The sequence below is a fragment of the Cyclospora cayetanensis genome, unplaced genomic scaffold (genome assembly GCF_002999335.1).
Source record: "Cyclospora cayetanensis isolate NF1_C8 unplaced genomic scaffold, CcayRef3 CcayRef3_contig_68, whole genome shotgun sequence".
Classification (NCBI taxonomy): domain Eukaryota; phylum Apicomplexa; class Conoidasida; order Eucoccidiorida; family Eimeriidae; genus Cyclospora; species Cyclospora cayetanensis.
The window spans coordinates 166,835-183,622 of record NW_020312678.1 but is presented as its reverse complement, the minus strand read 5'-3'; the positions used below and the strand labels follow the sequence as shown (position 1 = coordinate 183,622).

The window sequence follows — 16,788 nt, the reverse complement described above, 5'->3', positions numbered from 1 at the left end:
AAAGGCATGCGGATTCATGGCTTGCCACCATTCGTGTGCGTGTGTTCGGAGGGAAGTGTAAGGACACTGCAAAGGTGTTTAAGAACGGGGTTTCATCAAGAGGCCTATAGGAAAAAGCAAACGCGCATGTTACGCAAGACTTTGGGGAGCTTACTGTCAGTACAGGGCACTCCTGCCCTCTCTTCTGCGTGTGTTCTTCCACCTGTGTTGCAAAATTTGCTTCTGTAAGGGCCTGGCAACGCTGAAACTTCTAACGCGGCTGTCGTTGCATTTGGCGGGGTGGTGCTGAGGCTGCTAGCAGTATCGGTACCAACTTGAGCTGCCTGAGGTCCTCCGGGGTGGTTCAATGTCACATGAGCTGAGCGTAGCTTATTGTGAAGAATGGAAGCTTTAGACTCATTCGGTTTGGGAGGGTGAGCTTCCCCTTCCTTGCGGGCACCAGCCGTCCTTGCCCGGGTTCCCATGGTGAGAGGCACCTCGGCTTCGAATTTGTGTGTTTCCGCGCCTGCCGGTAGGCCTCCTGGGCGCCTTTGGCGAGAGAATTTGCAAAGAAAGAGAAGCAAAGAGCTCCTTGGCGCAAGTAGAGCTGTGAGGCCGTCTCCTGGGCAAGTGACTCTGCCGTTCGTAGCACAAGCAACAATAGCAGCTGCCGCAACTGCCAGTGAGGGCTCTCCTTGGAAGTAAACAAAAAACCAGAAAAAGAACTAATGCTAAAAGAGAAAAAGAAAAAGACTGACAGACCAGTGATGCTCCAGAAGGACAGCAGTGGGTGCTGCTGCTCTCTTCCAACTGACTACACAGCAACGGCGTTCGGGCTCTAATGCCTGCAGTGTCAAGTTTCCGTCGCTTTCTTATCCCTTTTTCTGTCGCCTGATGCGACTTGCTAGGTGTAAATGCTGACAGAGGCTCTCCAAACCCCTTCAAACTTCTAGACAGGAGTCTAAATTAACCCTTCTCTGCCCGTAGCATGATAGGAGGGAGACTCCTCGCGCAAACGGAATTCCTTCGGTTCACCGCAGGGCTCGCCTGAACTACCCAGGAGGCGGTCTCTTCTTCTCTCTGCTTCATTAAATTCGTGCAAGCATATTATTTCTACTGCCATTGATTAGAATGCTAAGCCTTAATTCTCGAAGAATGTAGGACAACAAGAGCCGCCGTCCTCTGAATCCGGGTGCCCCCTGTAACTACAGCTGGTGAACCCGGGCAGGACGAAGAGACTGCAGTCGCGCCGGGAGCAAATACACCAATAAAAACCACACCATACTGCACACTCAGTCACACATTCACAATAGCTTTACTAAAGGCCCAAAAAATACGCATTTCTGCTGCGAGAGAGCGGCGCCCTTTCCATCGCTCTTCCTTCATCAGTACCTCTAAGGGAAGAGCCCGCGAGCTAGAGGTAGGCTGCCACGTACTGGCTGCCGCCTGCAGCTCTCTATCCCTCTCTTTGCGCCAGACCAAAACACTTCATATTATGTTTATTGATGACTCACTTGCTGTAGCAGAGCCACCAACGCAGAAGGGCTCTGCCGGCAGCTCGTTTCTGCCACTCGGCTGCGCAGACAGGCCTGGGTGCGCTCACTGATCAGCAAAGGTTCCCGGTGCCAACCTGCCTCGTTACAGCGACACATCAAAAAAGTACAAAACCAAAAAGTCCAGGGGGCCCTATAAACATTCTCCAGCTAGTTTTACGGGCTGTTGCGGCAGACGGGTTCTGGTGTGTAGAACCGAGGTTTCCCGGCTCTCTCTATCTACCTGTCATCTCCGCCATTATCTTCTAATACGCTTCTAAATGCACCTGTTTTCACAGCTAAAGTGCAAACCGTGAGCTTTAGCGCTTAGAACGCATGCGTACACGTGCGTAGTTGACGCGATACAGACCGCAACCACACGGGCTGGCCACAAGAGAGAGGCCTTCACCACAAACACCCCCTAGCAAAAGTGCCACATGATTCAAGGCTATGAGTATCCATCTGCCGCCCCTCTGGAAGTTAATCTCGCCTGCTCTCCAGCTCGGTAACACTTCTAGCGACAGCACGTAACACCAACCCCACCAGTGCAACTAATCCTCCGGGGCCGCCTTGCCCCTACTCAGGAATTTGGGCTCGAGTGGGTGTCATTCTAAGATAGGTAGAACGGACGTAATGTGTACATATAGGGGGGCAGAGCGCGTGTGTACGGCTGAATAAACCCTCGAACACAGACAGACCTTGGGGGAGACAGATCTATTAGAAGCACCAAGTCTTTCCTCGCAAAAGTCTCTGCCATGATTGACGAATCCTTGCAATCCTTCGTTACACCCCTAACCTCCAGACGATCTCCAGCTAGGGGAAAAGGATGCAAGAGCCTCTTTCCCTCTACCCAGCGCCCCTTCCCAAGCGGCCAGAGAAACCCTTAAGACCCTCTAATCAGCGACAGAAAAGGCCCCCCCGCACCCGGTGGGGTTGGGAATCCCCCGACGAGAACAGAGCTTTCTGCCCAAGCGCTTGTGCTTGTGCGTAGTAACTAGAGTCTTCAGCCGCTGCTTCTTCCAGGCAGCAACTGCAAACACCGAGAGCGACAAGCCACACGCCAGCTCGGAGGCCTTCTCTGCATGCGAGGAGAGCCCCTCGGCAGGAGGCGAGCATCCTAATACGCGCCCTTTTTCATGCTTGGCTCCTATTTTTTGTGGTGCTTGTAAGCAACACGCTAGCCTTGCTTCCAAAAAGGGAGACGTCGAGAAAAAGAGAGGAACGGCGGCTACGCCGGTGTGGGGGTGGGTGCTTGATGCACGCAGCGGTCCTGCTGCTGCTAGTCAGCTTCCCTTAGAGAACACGATTTCTAATGTCTTCGAGCCTCTTGAGAATGTCGGCAGGGGTCTTTTCAAAGTCCTGTGCCACACGGCTCTGCGCCTCTGGGGAGAGCGAGACGAACTGCTCACACAGGTCCCCGTCAACTACATTCTGCAGACACAGGCAATGCGGAGCAGACGGAAAAAGGCCATGAATAGGCAGGCAAACGCACATACCACACACCTTAAAGGGGCTAAAAGAGCCTAAAGCAGACGCCTTACACAGACACTGCCACAGAAGGAGGCAGCCAGTTCGCGGGTGGGCCGCAGCATGCAGCAATATATGCCAAATTCAGGAGAGCGACACGGCAAAAATACACAGCGTATACGTTCAGACATACTTCTACACATATAAATACATACACGTATGCCCTTGCTGAGGCAGACATGCCAAGAGCAGCCACATTAGCGGGGTGGTTTTAGGGGGCGACCTCCCGAGGAAGCGCAAGAGAGAGCACAGCCTTTCATGAGAAGGGTCATAGACTCAGCCCGTCCTGAGAAAGAGTACACTGCTGCATGCATCGAGGACCCCTGCATGGCTGCCTCGTCACCCCTTGAAAACTACCTTCAGAGGATGATAATATGAGCGAAACATCAGGTGATCTCTCCCCGCGAGAGGCGGCGCCTCCGAGCGCATCACCATCTCCAAGTGGTGGAAGAAGTCCAGCTGTACAGACACCGGAGACACCGTAAACAGGGAGGCGGCACTTGACGCGGGGGGTGCTGTGCAGCCGTCCGTGCATTGTTTTTTTCAGTACACAATACAGTGACGGCAGCAGCTAACAAATATCTCGAATCCAGCCGCAACTGGTTAAAAGGCCGGCGCTGCAGCAGCAGCAGCGGGTGACTGCGTTCTGCCGAAAGCAGCACGACGCTGCAAGGGGTGCGCGTCACTGAACACCCGTTTGCCGATACACGCCGGTTCAAAAGTCGAGCAAAAGCGTAAAATTAAGCGAAAACGGACCTCTTCTTTACTGAGGAAAGGAACCATTGAGCCAATGGTCCCCATGATGGTGGCATATACGATCGCCTCGGCAGAACCTGTGCTCAGCGCCGCAAGGCGGAGGCCAGTTACAATCTCCCCCACGTGAAACTGCAGCACCGTGTCGAGCTGCATGCACACACAGACACCACGATCGGCACAAAACGCCCCTTAACGCGCACTCCCTCCCTCCAGATGCCCTTCCTGCCTCTCCTCTGCCCTTCATCGCTGCATCTGCGGCTGTCTCGACCCTTCCGTCTCCCTCGTTGGTCAAACCCTCGAGCGTTGCGGGAGACAGCCACGCAGCACACAAGGCCCGACTTTGTGGCAGCTGTCGGTCATGTACGCGGTATCTCCGCGCAGTTTCAGCCCCGTTACGTCTGCTGCCTCATCCTGCCGAGCCTCGCTCGGCACCTGCCAGCCGCACACGCACGAGCAGAAGCGTCAACACGTCAAGCACAACTGCAGCAAACAGTGACACTCAAAAATTAGCATGCAATAGAAATGCAGGGAAAGTGGAATGGAATAATATGGAGTCGCACAGAAAGTGGAGTGCAATAAAATGGAGACACAGAGAAATTGAAATGGAATAACATGGAGATGCAGAGAAAGTGGAATGCAATAAACTGGAGATGCAGAGAAAGTGGAATGCAATAAAATGGAGATGCAGAGAAAGTGGAATGGAATAAAATTGAGATGGAGAGAAATTGGAATGCAACAACATGCAGATGCAGAGAAAGTGGAATGCAATAAACTGGAGATGCAGAGAAAGTGGAATGGAATAAAATTGAGATGGAGAGAAACTGATAATGCAACAACATGCAGATGCAGAGAAAGTGGAATGGAATAAAATTGAGATGGAGAGAAAGTGGAATGCAACAACATGCAAGTGCAGATAAACTGGAATGCAATAAACTGGAGATGCAGAGAAAGTGGAATGCAATAAGTAGCGCCGCTAGCGGCAAGCCCACACGTGTGCAGTACAGCTGCAGGGGCGCCCCCAATCCTCCGGTTTGCGTTGAGAGAGGATCTGAAAGAGCAGCAAGAACTGCTGCTGTTGCTCGAGAGGGCATGCAGGGGTATTAGGCTACATCCTACACCGCTGCTTAGGAGGAGGAGCGAAGCGGAAAAGCAGGGGATGCTCGCTTGATGCGATGTCTGGAGTAGGGATCTAGAGAGGAGGCAAGACTAAGAGAGCCATCATCGCCAGACGCGGCAGCCCTACGCGTTCAATGAAGAGAGAGTCGAACTTGTCTGCAGCGACGATGGTATGATAATCTAGCACTTCACCCCGTGTAAGCCACCTACGGCACAGAAGCGTGCGCGACAAACACTTTCACGCCCAAACATCGCCTTCTTCCTGAAGATCTAGTGCCCTTCATGAGCGCCTAAAACGTGAAGAGGGTTCGCACTGGAAAGCCGCGCTGGCAGAGGCGCAAAGGCGGCCCTCAGAGACAGCAGAAAGAAGAGACAGCTCCGCTAACGAGATGGAGAGAGAGATGACGTGGGATGTCTACAGCGCAGCGGTGGCTAGACATCTGCTGGAGAACCGAAAAAACGCAAAAAAGAGAGAACAGAAGCGACGCGACGGGGAGGGGCGAACGCAGCACACGACGCGCACACATGCTCGAGAGGCCATGGCTTTGAAAAGAAGAAAACAGCGGAAAGCACGCGAAAATGGTTGTATGCGAACAAGCGCGACGAAGAAACTGAAGGGTTTAAACACCCCAACCCCACCCCCCTATTACAACGCGAGCTCAGACAGCACAAGCGAACCGACCTTGGGCCTGAGTCGTCGCAAAGCACATAAAAGAGATTTGCGTTTGCACGGTATTTGAGCACGTGGACGCTTTCGCTCAAGTCGCCAGCGAAGATGCGATCTTCGAAGACTCGCAGAAACACCAACCCCGAAGGCAGGTTCTGCAGGAAAAGCATATCACGCAGCAGATCCACGTGCAGCCAATACGCGCTGGACGGGCGAGGCACTTCTGCCGTCACAACAGTCATCCCCTGCAGCTGGTGAATGCGTTCGCTCCAGAGGCCGTTGCCAGGCTGTATATACGCGAGAGACGCTGTGCAAAGCGAGACTTGAAAAGCTCTCGGAACGGACAGAAGGAAAAGCATGCTCGCTCGAAATGCAACCCATATTTTACACCCGGACGTTTCCCCACAAGGAAGGAAAAAAAACAATTAACGATGCGCTCCGTGCATGTGGATGTGCTTTTTCCACCAAGCATGCGCGGTCAGAAGGAAAGAGAAAGAATGCTGCTCGACACGCTTCCAAGAGACGCATGCAAAAGACGGCCCCCTTCCTTCCTTCCCCCTCCCGCATGCATCGCATTCCGTCCTCCATACCTTGTATTCGCACTTCCTCAGAAGGCGTTTCTTTCCCAAGGCGTATAGACGAAGACGATTACCGACGCCAGCGAGAAGCATCCCGCGGAAGGGCGCAAAGCACTGTGGTACGTCTTCCACGGGAGTCTGCAGAGAAAAAATCTCGCACAGAAAGAAAGAAGGCGTTCACGCCTTTCTTCACAAGACGTCCTTGCGAGAAATCCAGGCACGCGCAAAACGAGAAGACAAGCCGTGCAGGCTTGGAGGGGAAGAAAGAAAGAGGGCCAAACACAAAAGACAGACGCCGAAAGATGAAAAAGCGCAAACGCGCGAAAAAAACGCAGATCGGCGAAACTGCCTGCCCGACGCATCGGCAAGCCCCTATTTCCGCAGAGACGGCGGCTAAGAAAAAACGGATGAGAAAAGGCGTTTCTTCGAGGTTTGAAACAAGGGTTGGCACTTACGGAGTGCAAGAAGGTCAGACGGAAGTTCGAATCGTATGCATACACCTTGATGGATGCAGCAGCAACCTGCAGAGAAACACTCCAGCGACAAGGCAGCGTTCTACACAATGCGAGGCGGAACTGAGAGGGCTTGTCAGAAAGCGAGGCAAGAAGGAGGCAGCACTTAGTAAACACACGCCTTCACACTCACACTCACAAACGAATTATTCTGCTGTCTCCTTACCGCTTTCGGCCGTAGCGTCATGGCTGTGACGGTTCCCACGATGAGAAGCGGCAAACCTTCAAACTCGCAACAGCAGCAGCTGATAGCTGCTTCGTCTGTTTCGAAAGTCAACTTCTCAATCGTGGTAGCCTGCGGAAAAAAAAGCGCAAAACACCTCCCTTCACCCCCCCCCCAAGACTTCTGTCTGTACACCAGAAATAGCTGCATCCAAAGCAGCTTTCTCCCCCGTCCTCCCCTGTGATGGACCCCCCTGCGGCTTTTCTCCGTGAGGCTTCGCGCGAAAAAGTCTCTCCGCCGCTGTCTCCTGCCCTCCCTTCTCCCCGCATCTACTGGCAAGATCAAACCCTCGCTTTTGCGCATGCAAACAGCCGCCATTCATACCAGAAGCGGATTGACGATTCTCAGGCAGCTACCCCACTTGCCGCTGCCGGCCTTAAAGGTTCCCAGAGAGTCTCCTGCTTGCTCATCGCCTTCCAGCTGCATATCGTCAGTGTCTTCCTCGTGATTCAGCTTGATGCCCTAAAGATTGAAAGCGACAAAAACGAGGCACACAAGCAAATCATAATTCGCCTTCCACCCTTTTGCCGAAGCCATGGAAAATACAGCGCTCCAAGAAGAAAGCATGCAATAAGAAAGCATCTAAGAAGAAAGCATTCAATAAGAAAGCTTCAAAGAAGAAAGCATCCAAGAAGAAAACATGCAATAACAAAGCATTTAACAAGAAAGCATCCAATAAGAAAGCATCTAAGAAGAGAGCATCGAATAAGAAAGCATCCAAGAAGAGAGCAGCCAAAAAGAAAGCATTCAATAAGAAAGCATTCAAGAAGGAAGCATCTAATAAGAAAGCATGCAATAAGAAAGCATCTAAGAAGAAAGCATCCAAGAAGAAAACATCCAAGAAGAAAGCATCCAAGAAGAAAACATCCAAGAAGAAAGCATTCAATAAGAAAGCATTCAATAAGAAAGCATTCAATAAGAAAGCATTCAAGAAGAAAGCATTCAAGAAGAAAGCATTCAAGAAGAAAGCATCCAATAAGAAAGCATCTGACAAGAAAGCATCTAAGAAGAAAGCATCTAAGAAGAGAGCATCGAATAAGAAAGCATCCAAGAAGAAAGCATCTAAGAAGAAAGCATTCAATAAGAAAGCATTCAAGAAGAAAGCATCCAATAAGAAAGCATTCAATAAGAAAGCATCTACGAAGAAAGCATTCAATAAGAAAGCATCCAAGAAGAAACCATGCAATAAGAAAGCATTCAAGAAGAAAGCATCCAATAAGAAAGCATCTGACAAGAAAGCATCTAAGAAGAAAGCATCTAAGAAGAGAGCATCGAATAAGAAAGCATCCAATAAGAAAGCATCTAAGAAGAAAGCATTCAATAAGAAAGCATTCAAGAAGAAAGCATCCAATAAGAAAGCATTCAATAAGAAAGCATCTAAGAAAAAAGCATGCAAGAAAAAAGCATTTTGCAGGGAACACACAGCATGCACAGCCAACGTTCCCAACCCCATGCAGTGTATCCCCCACAGCCAACACAACAGAGAGCACACAGTGAGAAACAGCGATAAAAAGAATCAACGCCAAGCAGCTAAGACAAAGCACATACACACACGTACATCCAAACACACACACACATACACACACATACATCCATACACACACACACACACATACACACACATACATCCATACACACACACACACACGCACACATACACACATACATCCACACACACACACACATACACACATACATCCACACACATACATCCACACACATATACACATACACACACACATATACACACAAACACATGCATACACAAGCACAAACATATATATATATTATATATATATATATACATGAACTCGCCAGACACAGCATGCCCGACACAAACCAACTGGCGTGCTGTGCCGCCCTTGCCCCCTGCCCTTTGCTGTCACAAACCTTCAATGCTCTTCGAATCTCGAGCTTGGTAGCTTCGTCGTAGGCGTTGTGATCTGCCTCGCAGATTGCCAGCGCTGGAACCTTTTGTACCGTCCCGTCTGTTAGACTCATAGCTCCTGAAGGAGTCGTAGCGGCAAACGCAGGAACGAAAATCCGCATGAAGATGCAAAAAACGCAGCAGAAGCAGCAGCAGCAGCTCCAATCGCCCCCGACCAAACCCCCCTCTTCCGTCTTCCTTCCCATTCCCGTCCACGCCTTTCTTCGATCACGACAGCAAGACACGATTTCCTGCGTGACAAAGCCGATCCTCCAGCCCTCCCTCCCCTACCCCGATGCCCCTTTGTCTCCCCCGTTTCTCGTTCTTCTTCAGCTCCGCTCGCGTACGCCTCCCCCTCAGCCCTTCGAATTAAGTTGCCTAAAAAGGCTCCTCAACTCCTACCTGAGAAGGCGGAGACATGCGGCAGAACCGCAAGTGCCCTCGGGGTGTACGACAGCTGCAGAATAGACGGACTGAAGACATCGGTCAGTCTCTGGCATCTGAAAATCCGCAGAGAGCCTCCCGATATCGCCACGAATCCATCCAAACACTGCAGAGCCATGCACACACACAGCACGCATAGCACAAACAGCTACACACACACACATAGATACATAGATGCATATGTAGAATCGAACCGCCCGCCCCACCTTCCCACTCGACTTCGCCCCCAAACCCTTCCTCGAGGGGCGAGAGGCAAGATCTGCGCATGTCTTGCCTCTCGCCCCTCGGAAAGGCGTCAGCTAGCCAGCTAGCTGGGCAACTCTCTCCCCCCGCTGCGGCGCCGAAAGTCTTGCTTGGCGCGAGTCTCCAAGCCAAGCAAGTCGCTTTTGAGTGTCGTCGCGAGAGGGCAGTCTCCCACACACACCTGTTCGGAGGAGAAGGAAGCGATACACTCCAGCGGATCGTAGTGCAGAGGCGCACACTGAAACCTTCCCTGGAAGAAGAAGGAAAGCCAGCTCTTCTCGCTCAGCCCCATGACAGCCATCTTATTCCCCATGCGCACCAAATGAAAGCGAGCAGCACGACCGCCTAGAAAACGCGTCCTCTGGTCAGAGAGACTGCCTGTCACGGGGTCGATAGACGAACGAATCATGACACCCGTATTCAAGCCAACCTGCAGCAACATCACACGCTCTGCCACGAGCAAAAATACACTGCCGTCTGTCTGGAAGCCCCCCCAGCGGCAGCAAAAAGAACGCAAAAAAAACATGATGATCCCGCCGACAGCAAGCCACACTAATGTCTCGTATTTCTCCATCCTCCCTCTTCCCATAAGTTGACTGTCTCTCCCTTCTTCCATCAAGCATCTCTATCCCCCTCTATGTATCCTTGCATCCCTCTTTCCTTCTTTCCCTCTTTCCCTCTTTCCTTCTTTCCCTCTTTCCCTTCCTCTTTCCTTCTTTCCCTTCCTCTTTCCTTCTTTCCCTCTTTCCCTTCCTCTTTCTTTCCCTTCCTCTTTCCTTCCTTCCCTCTTTCCTTCCTTCCCTCTTTCCTTCCTTCCCTCTTTCTTTCCCTCCCTCTTCCCTCCCTCTTTCCTCCCTTCCGACGACAACGAAGGCGCTCCTCCCTGCATCCGCTGAGGATGGCAAATGCGTCTCGTGCGACTCCTTACGTAGAGGTAAGTCGCATATTCTCCAGCATTTTGAGACTGCAACGCCGCGAGGCAGACGGACTCTGGCGTGGCATCGCTCGGGAGCAGCTGCGTCGCGACTTGCTTCAGCTGTTTGTCCTTTTCCACCGAAAGCACTCTCACGACGTTGTCGAGCCCCCCCGCAGCCATGAAGGAGGCTCTCGTGCGTCCAGGAGGCACTGGCTGGAGCCTCAGACACGTCGTTTCGACGTGCAAAGCCTTCTTGGCGACTTCGGAGAGAGCGCCAGTCTCGTCTAGCTCGAAGAGCACAACGTCTCCCCCGCTTAGTCCTAACGCGAGCTGCCGCTCATTCGCAGAAGCGACTTTGATGCGTCTCCCCCCGGGTGGACGCCACACAGACACTCCGCCGCCCCCCGACTGCATGTGTCGCACTTCTGTCTCGAGAACCTGCACGAAGGAGTCGTTGGCGAGCAGGGAGGCGTGCAGCGTGGTTGCGTTCGTGACGAACTGCGAGTCGGCCACTTCCTCGACTGTCTCTCCGATCTGCAGCACGAGGGAGCTGCCTTCGAAGGAGACGAGGATGTACGCGTCGTAGAGGCTTTCGTTAGACTCCTTCAGCGTCCATACAGCGCGTGGTCTCCCCGGCAACTCGTTGTCTGCGAGCTCCTCGACTGCCAAGCCGTGCTGCAGCACGCGCAGCGTGCTGCGCGAGCCTCTTCCGCAGAGCAGATACAGCTGGGGAGTTCCCGTTCCCTGCGCGTCGAGCACGTGCATGTCTGTGACGGGCGAGAGGGAAGGAAGCTCGTCGGCGAGAGCCAGATTCTTGAGCGCACGCGGCTTGAAGGCGATGACGGCGTCAGGCCCTAGGGGATGCGAGGAGGCGCAACGCGGATCGCTCTCGTCGGTGCCGATTCCAGTGAACTGGTAGAGCTGATGGTTGCCAAACTCGGCAGCCACGAAGAGGTACCCAGACTTCAGAACGCACAGGGCGTTCGCCACAGGAACCGTGTCGAAGTAGCGACACGTCAGCTCCCTCACGACGCCCTCCTCGTGCGTCACTTCCACCTTGTATATGTCGCCAAATTCGGACTGAAGCAGCACGAAGAAAAAGCCCTTCATCTTGTGAACCGCAAAAGACACAACCACGAGCCCTCTATCGCTGCCCATCTCGAGGCGCCGAGGAATGGCACACGCGACTTCCTCGTGATCTATCTTCTTGTAAAGAATCACGTTTTCGCAACACACAAGCACGCCGCTGGGACCGTCGTTCCCTCCACCTCCAGGCACTGGAATGAGACAATGCGCGGAAGAAGGAACGGGCAAAGAAGCCTTCTTCACGACATGATTTAGACCTAAGTCCATTTCCCAGAAGCAGAGAACACGACCTGGAACCTTCGTGCCTGCAGCGAAGCGCATGCAACGCAAGGAACCGTCGCAGCAGCTCAGATTCCCCCTCTCACCCGCATTCTCCACGCATGGCAAGCGGCACAGAAGGCTGCCACTGCACACGCACTCGGTGGATTTCCTTCAAAACCTTATACACAGACAGATAAATAGATGCACAGACGGACGGGGAGAGAGAGGGGAAGACAAGTAGATAGACAGATGGGGAGAGAGAGGGGAAGACAAACAGACAGACGGACGGGGAGAGAGAGGGGAAGACAAACAGACAGACGGACGGGGAGAGAGAGGGGAAGACAAACAGACAGACGGACGGGGAGAGAGAGGGGAAGACAAGTAGACAGACGGACGGGGAGAGAGAGGGGAAGACAAACAGACAGACGGACGGGGAGAGAGAGGGGAAGACAAGTAGACAGACGGACGGGGAGAGAGAGGGGAAGACAAGTAGACAGACGGACGGGGAGAGAGAGGGGAAGACAAATAGACAGACAGATGGGAATAGAGAGGGGAAGACAAGTAGACAGACGGACGGGGAGAGAGAGGGGAAGACAAGTAGACAGACGGACGGGGAGAGAGAGGGGAAGACAAGTAGACAGAAAGACGGACGGGGAGAGAGAGGGGAAGACAAACAGACAGACGGACGGGGAGAGAGAGGGGAAGACAAGTAGACAGACGGACGGGGAGACAAATAGATCGAGTCTTGGAGGAAGGAAGGTGGAAGATACAGAGGTTTGCAAACTCCTCCTTCCTCCTCCTCTAGCATGCTGTCACAATATTGCTGCTCGACTGGAAAGCAAACCCTTGGAAAGCCATGACGTTGCCAACCAGCCTGCCCTCCCCACAAGTCCCCTCCAAAGAGAAATTTCCTTCTCTGGCTACATGCGCTCCTCCGCTGAGAGCCTTCAAGCCTCCCTTTTGCCTCCCTCTTCTTATTATCCCCCCTTCCCCTCCCTTCCCCCCGCCTCGTTAAGTGTGCTTAGTACCAGCTTTGCCTGTCTGCGGATACGGCTGCTCGAGGGTTGCAAAGAGAGGATTCTCGAAGCCAACGTCTACTCCACAGAGATCGGCGCATAGGACGTGACTCTTGTGAGCCTCTAGCGGAGAAGAAATCGTCAATGCAGCCTTTGAGTCTCTGTTGAGGATGTAGACAAACTTCTGACGTTCCAAGGCGGCTACCATCAACGCACGACCCCTTGGATCAACAGCTACGTACTCGCCAGCAACTACTCGACGAACGCCTGCAAACAGACGGCAGCAAGAGACAGAGAGATGAAGGAGAAGAGAGACGAAGAAGAAGAAGAGAGACGAAGAAGACAGGCAGAGAGACACAAAGACGAAGAAGAGACAGAGAGAAAGAGAGACAGATAGAGAAAGAGAGACAGACAGGAGTGGAAGGGAGAGGTAAAGCAGAAGAAACTTTATTAAAGAACCTAAAACGAGTAGCCAAGGCGACCTCAACGAAGATATTTTTAAAAACGCTCGAAGGCGCGCAGCAAGCAAAGGCGAGAGGTCAACGCATAAATACAAAAATTTTGCGTTTTTCAACAGATTGGTGTTACAAATATTCATCTATACACATATAGATATGCAAGCATACACACATATACCTATGCATGTATACATACACATACCTATGCATGTATACATACATATACCTATGCACGAATACATACACATACCTATGCATGTATAGAGACATATACCTACAAACATACCTATACCTATGCATACATACATATTCACATACCCATAAACATACGTATACCTATGCGTATCCAAACATACATATGCATGTAAACATCTACACAGAGGACGCCTGCTGCATGCAGACCAGTTGCGTCTCCATGCGGGAGGCATCTGTGTATGTATCAACACAGCGACTTTGCTGAGGGACGGGCAGAGCGGGGGAAAGAAAGGCGTACCGTCCCTACTGGCAGAAAAGGCCTTAACGACGCAATACATTTGAAAGAGGCGAAGCACAAATACTGCCTAGACCGTTCTACAGAGAAGGCGTGAAAAAGAGGCACTTGCATTGCTCGGAAAAAACAGCACAGGGCCCACAACAAAAGGCAGCAGACAATCCCACTTGCAAAGTGACGAGGCCGTTAACATGACTCCAGATTTATATAAACATGCAAAAAAAATGTATATCCAAAAGAACAGACACCAGCGACACACACACTTGTCAACGAAAAATGCGTGATCCAGCACGGGAAGGCATACGGCGAGTCTCAGCTTTCAAAAACTGACCAGTCTTCCCGTATGTCTCGCAATGCACGCGCTCGAAACAGTTCTTTTTGGCATTGAATTCCACAATGACCAATCTTCCTGAATCGCTGCCTAAGACGATGTAGTCTTTCATAGCGCCTGAACGCAGACACAGCACTCCTCTGCGTCTCTTGCACTGCAGAACGCTTGGCAGAATGCACCTAAGCGATCGAAACTTTCTCCGAGAGAAAGCAGACACCTCCCGCAGAGAGACAGGCATTGCAAAAAGAAGACAACTCGGAACGTGACATTATTACTCTCCCCACCAACCTCACCCTCCCCCCCGTTGTAAGCCTAACGGCGCATGCGAAACTCGAGAAATGCGACTCGCTACTCGCTATGTAGGGGAGGGGAGCCTTAGAGCATCACGGCGTGCAAGAAGAGGCCTTGCTGCGTTTGAATCTGTCTCTTTTTCCCCTCTTTCTCTGTCTTTCCCGTCTCTCCACCCCTCCTTCCACCTCTTTCTCTCTCTACCCCACTCGCGGATCCTTTGACGGAAAGTGCAGCCGCACCTGTCAGTCGGAAGGCTGCAACGCTCCTGATGATTCCAAAGACATCCGTGGTGCACACGGAGTGAACTTTTCCTTCTTCATCAGGCCTGAGAAGCTCTAGGATTCTGCCGTGACTAACAACCACCTCCTGTGCCCTAGGCGCGCTAAAGTTGCCATGAACGGCATTGACTATGGCCGTCGGCTTTTGGAGTGTTAGATGGTAAAGCACAGGCATTCTGTATAGAGGCTAGCTACGTACTACTACTGCTGCTGGTGCTGCTGGTGCTGCTGCTGCTCGTGCTCGGCTCTCAGCTGGATGGCAGGGGCCCCCGACGCTGCCGCCAGCAAGTAGCGCGTTGCACCCGTGGCAAAACAAAAAGAGGCGAGACAAAGGGGGGAAAGAGCAGAGGCGGCAGCAGTGGACCCTGCTGCCGTTAGGAGGGGGCAGGTGCACGACTCGCTCAGCGATGGGGAGTGGAAGGCGGCGAATCGAGCAAGAGGGGGGGCCACACTCTAACTCTCTGTGAAAAAGAAAGAAATAAAAGGCATCTTAAATACCGACACAGAGCGCACGCTGGCTGCAGGGGTGCCTCGGTGCAGCCCCAGGTCGTGAGAGTGTGGGAACCTCCCGTGGGTTAGTTCTGCGCGGGAAGGATCGCTTCAAGCCGCAGAGAGACAAGAAGCAGAGGGAAAGGCTGCAAGAAAGCCGCAAAACTCTGCGGTGAACCTATACACTCGAACAGCGGCGGGAGAGAGAGAGCGAGAGCGAGGCTCCAACGGCATATATGGGGCCCCTCCCTTCTGTCGTAGGACCATTCCGCGCCGCCGAAATAGAGGAGATCAATGCAAAACAAAAGGAAAAAGGCACAAAGTGTATTAAAAATAACCACCGAAAGGTCGGCAAAGAAAGCCGTTCCCTAAGCTACGTGCATGGGAAACCTGCATGCAGCCCCATGCGATTTCTGCCGCTCGCTAAACTGTAGCCTTCCCAGGCCGGGAGTCAGTTAGAGCCGTCTTAGACAGGTGCATCTCTGCTTTTGCACGCACACGGTAGAACTAAGCGAAGCGCTTGCGTGGCACTGCAGCCTAGTTCGAGCACGGGGAGTTAGGCTTTGGAGACTTAGTGGGGGGTCCTTTGCTGTGTTCGGCAGGCTACACCCCCCCTGACCTCTTTAGCCTCTCCTTCCAGTAACTGATGCCAGGAGGCAGCCTACAGCACCAGCTGGCAGTGGCCAGCGCCTTAAGGGTTGCTTACCGGCCGCTGTGCCTCTAGCCTGTTGGCGGTGCGCGGAGGCGTCATTAAGAGAGCAGCGCATTGCATGCATGCTAGCTGCTGTGCTGTGAAGGCTCTAGGCGAAAGTCGACGTGCTGCAAACAAGCATAACGCACCAGCAGGGGTTGTGCAGCGTGCGAAAGAAGCCCTGAGCAAGGCGCGCGCAGTGTTGCTCGCTCGCTTGTGCGCGGCAGGTGTAGTACATACACTTCTGTAGGTGCTGGTGGCTGCAACTTGGTGCGCAAATCCCCACCCCGCGATTGTCCAGCCCGCTACAAATAAGTGGAACTGTGGGCACCGAGGCCCCTCAAGCAAGCAGGGTGGGTGCGACACGGGGGGACCCTTTGCGATTCGGCAGTAGCTTGCCAGATTAAGGTAGAGCAACTTCCGCGCTGCTGCGGCGAGAGGGCGACTGCAAAAGCCTGCAGGGGCAGCAGGAGCGGCTTGGAAGCGTTACGGACAGGGGGAAGGAGGGGGAACGTAGACTGCGCGGATACGTGTGCGCATACATACACTAGTGGCACTTGAAGAGTCGAAAGAATCAACTAGTTGGCTTGCCTCTTCGTACACCTTATTCGTGCTGCAGAATCTCGGCAGCTCGATACAAGAAGACGCACTCACGTCGCCCGTGCGCTAGACAAGCTCTATGGGCGACTTGCTGTGAATGCTCGCAGTTTTTAGAAGGCGTCGCAAACGCCACTGCCAGCCGTTTCTCTCCCTCGCGTCATAACTCCGAGGGAAGCGGCTGGGCACCACGGCAAGACAGCGCTCTGGAAATGCACTCCAGATCATTCTATCGAATTCATGTAGGGACTGCCGTAAGGTATGTCCCCGCTTAAAGCCGTAGAAGCGATTCGGTTTCTGTGCCGACAAATTCGCGACGATGCAACAGCAGACGTAATACAGCGAGAAGGGTCCCCATATTTCTCGTGCTATGCGCGTGC

At 52.7% G+C, this 16,788-nt stretch overlaps 1 protein-coding gene across 1 annotated transcript; it reads right to left on the bottom strand.

Moving 5' to 3' along the window:
• Window positions 1-2,804: 2,804 nt before the first annotated feature.
• LOC34618226 (splicing factor 3B subunit 3) lies at window positions 2,805-14,806 on the bottom strand. The gene is made up of 17 exons (XM_026335408.1): window positions 14,593-14,806; window positions 14,063-14,179; window positions 12,796-13,050; window positions 10,433-11,811; window positions 9,686-9,934; window positions 9,220-9,367; window positions 8,781-8,896; window positions 7,215-7,352; window positions 6,834-6,962; window positions 6,611-6,676; window positions 6,168-6,293; window positions 5,593-5,732; window positions 5,038-5,116; window positions 4,134-4,226; window positions 3,795-3,941; window positions 3,396-3,497; window positions 2,805-2,942 (listed from the first exon to the last, which is right to left on the bottom strand). The coding sequence occupies exons 1-17, from the start codon at window positions 14,804-14,806 to the stop codon at window positions 2,805-2,807; spliced, it is 3,636 nt and encodes a 1,211-aa protein (XP_026191193.1).
• Between the last annotated feature and the right edge of the window lie 1,982 nt (window positions 14,807-16,788).

Excerpts from the sequence above, each read along its gene's own strand:
- LOC34618226 (XM_026335408.1), bottom strand. The coding sequence starts at position 14,806 with ATGCCTGTGCTTTACCATCTAACACTCCAAAAGCCGACGGCCATAGTC. Across the intron at positions 9,935-10,432 it reads AATATGCGACTTACCTCTAC|GTTGGCTTGAATACGGGTGT; the intron begins GTAAGGAGTCGC and ends ATGTTGCTGCAG. Across the intron at positions 6,963-7,214 it reads GAATCGTCAATCCGCTTCTG|GCTACCACGATTGAGAAGTT; the intron begins GTATGAATGGCG and ends TTTTTTCCGCAG.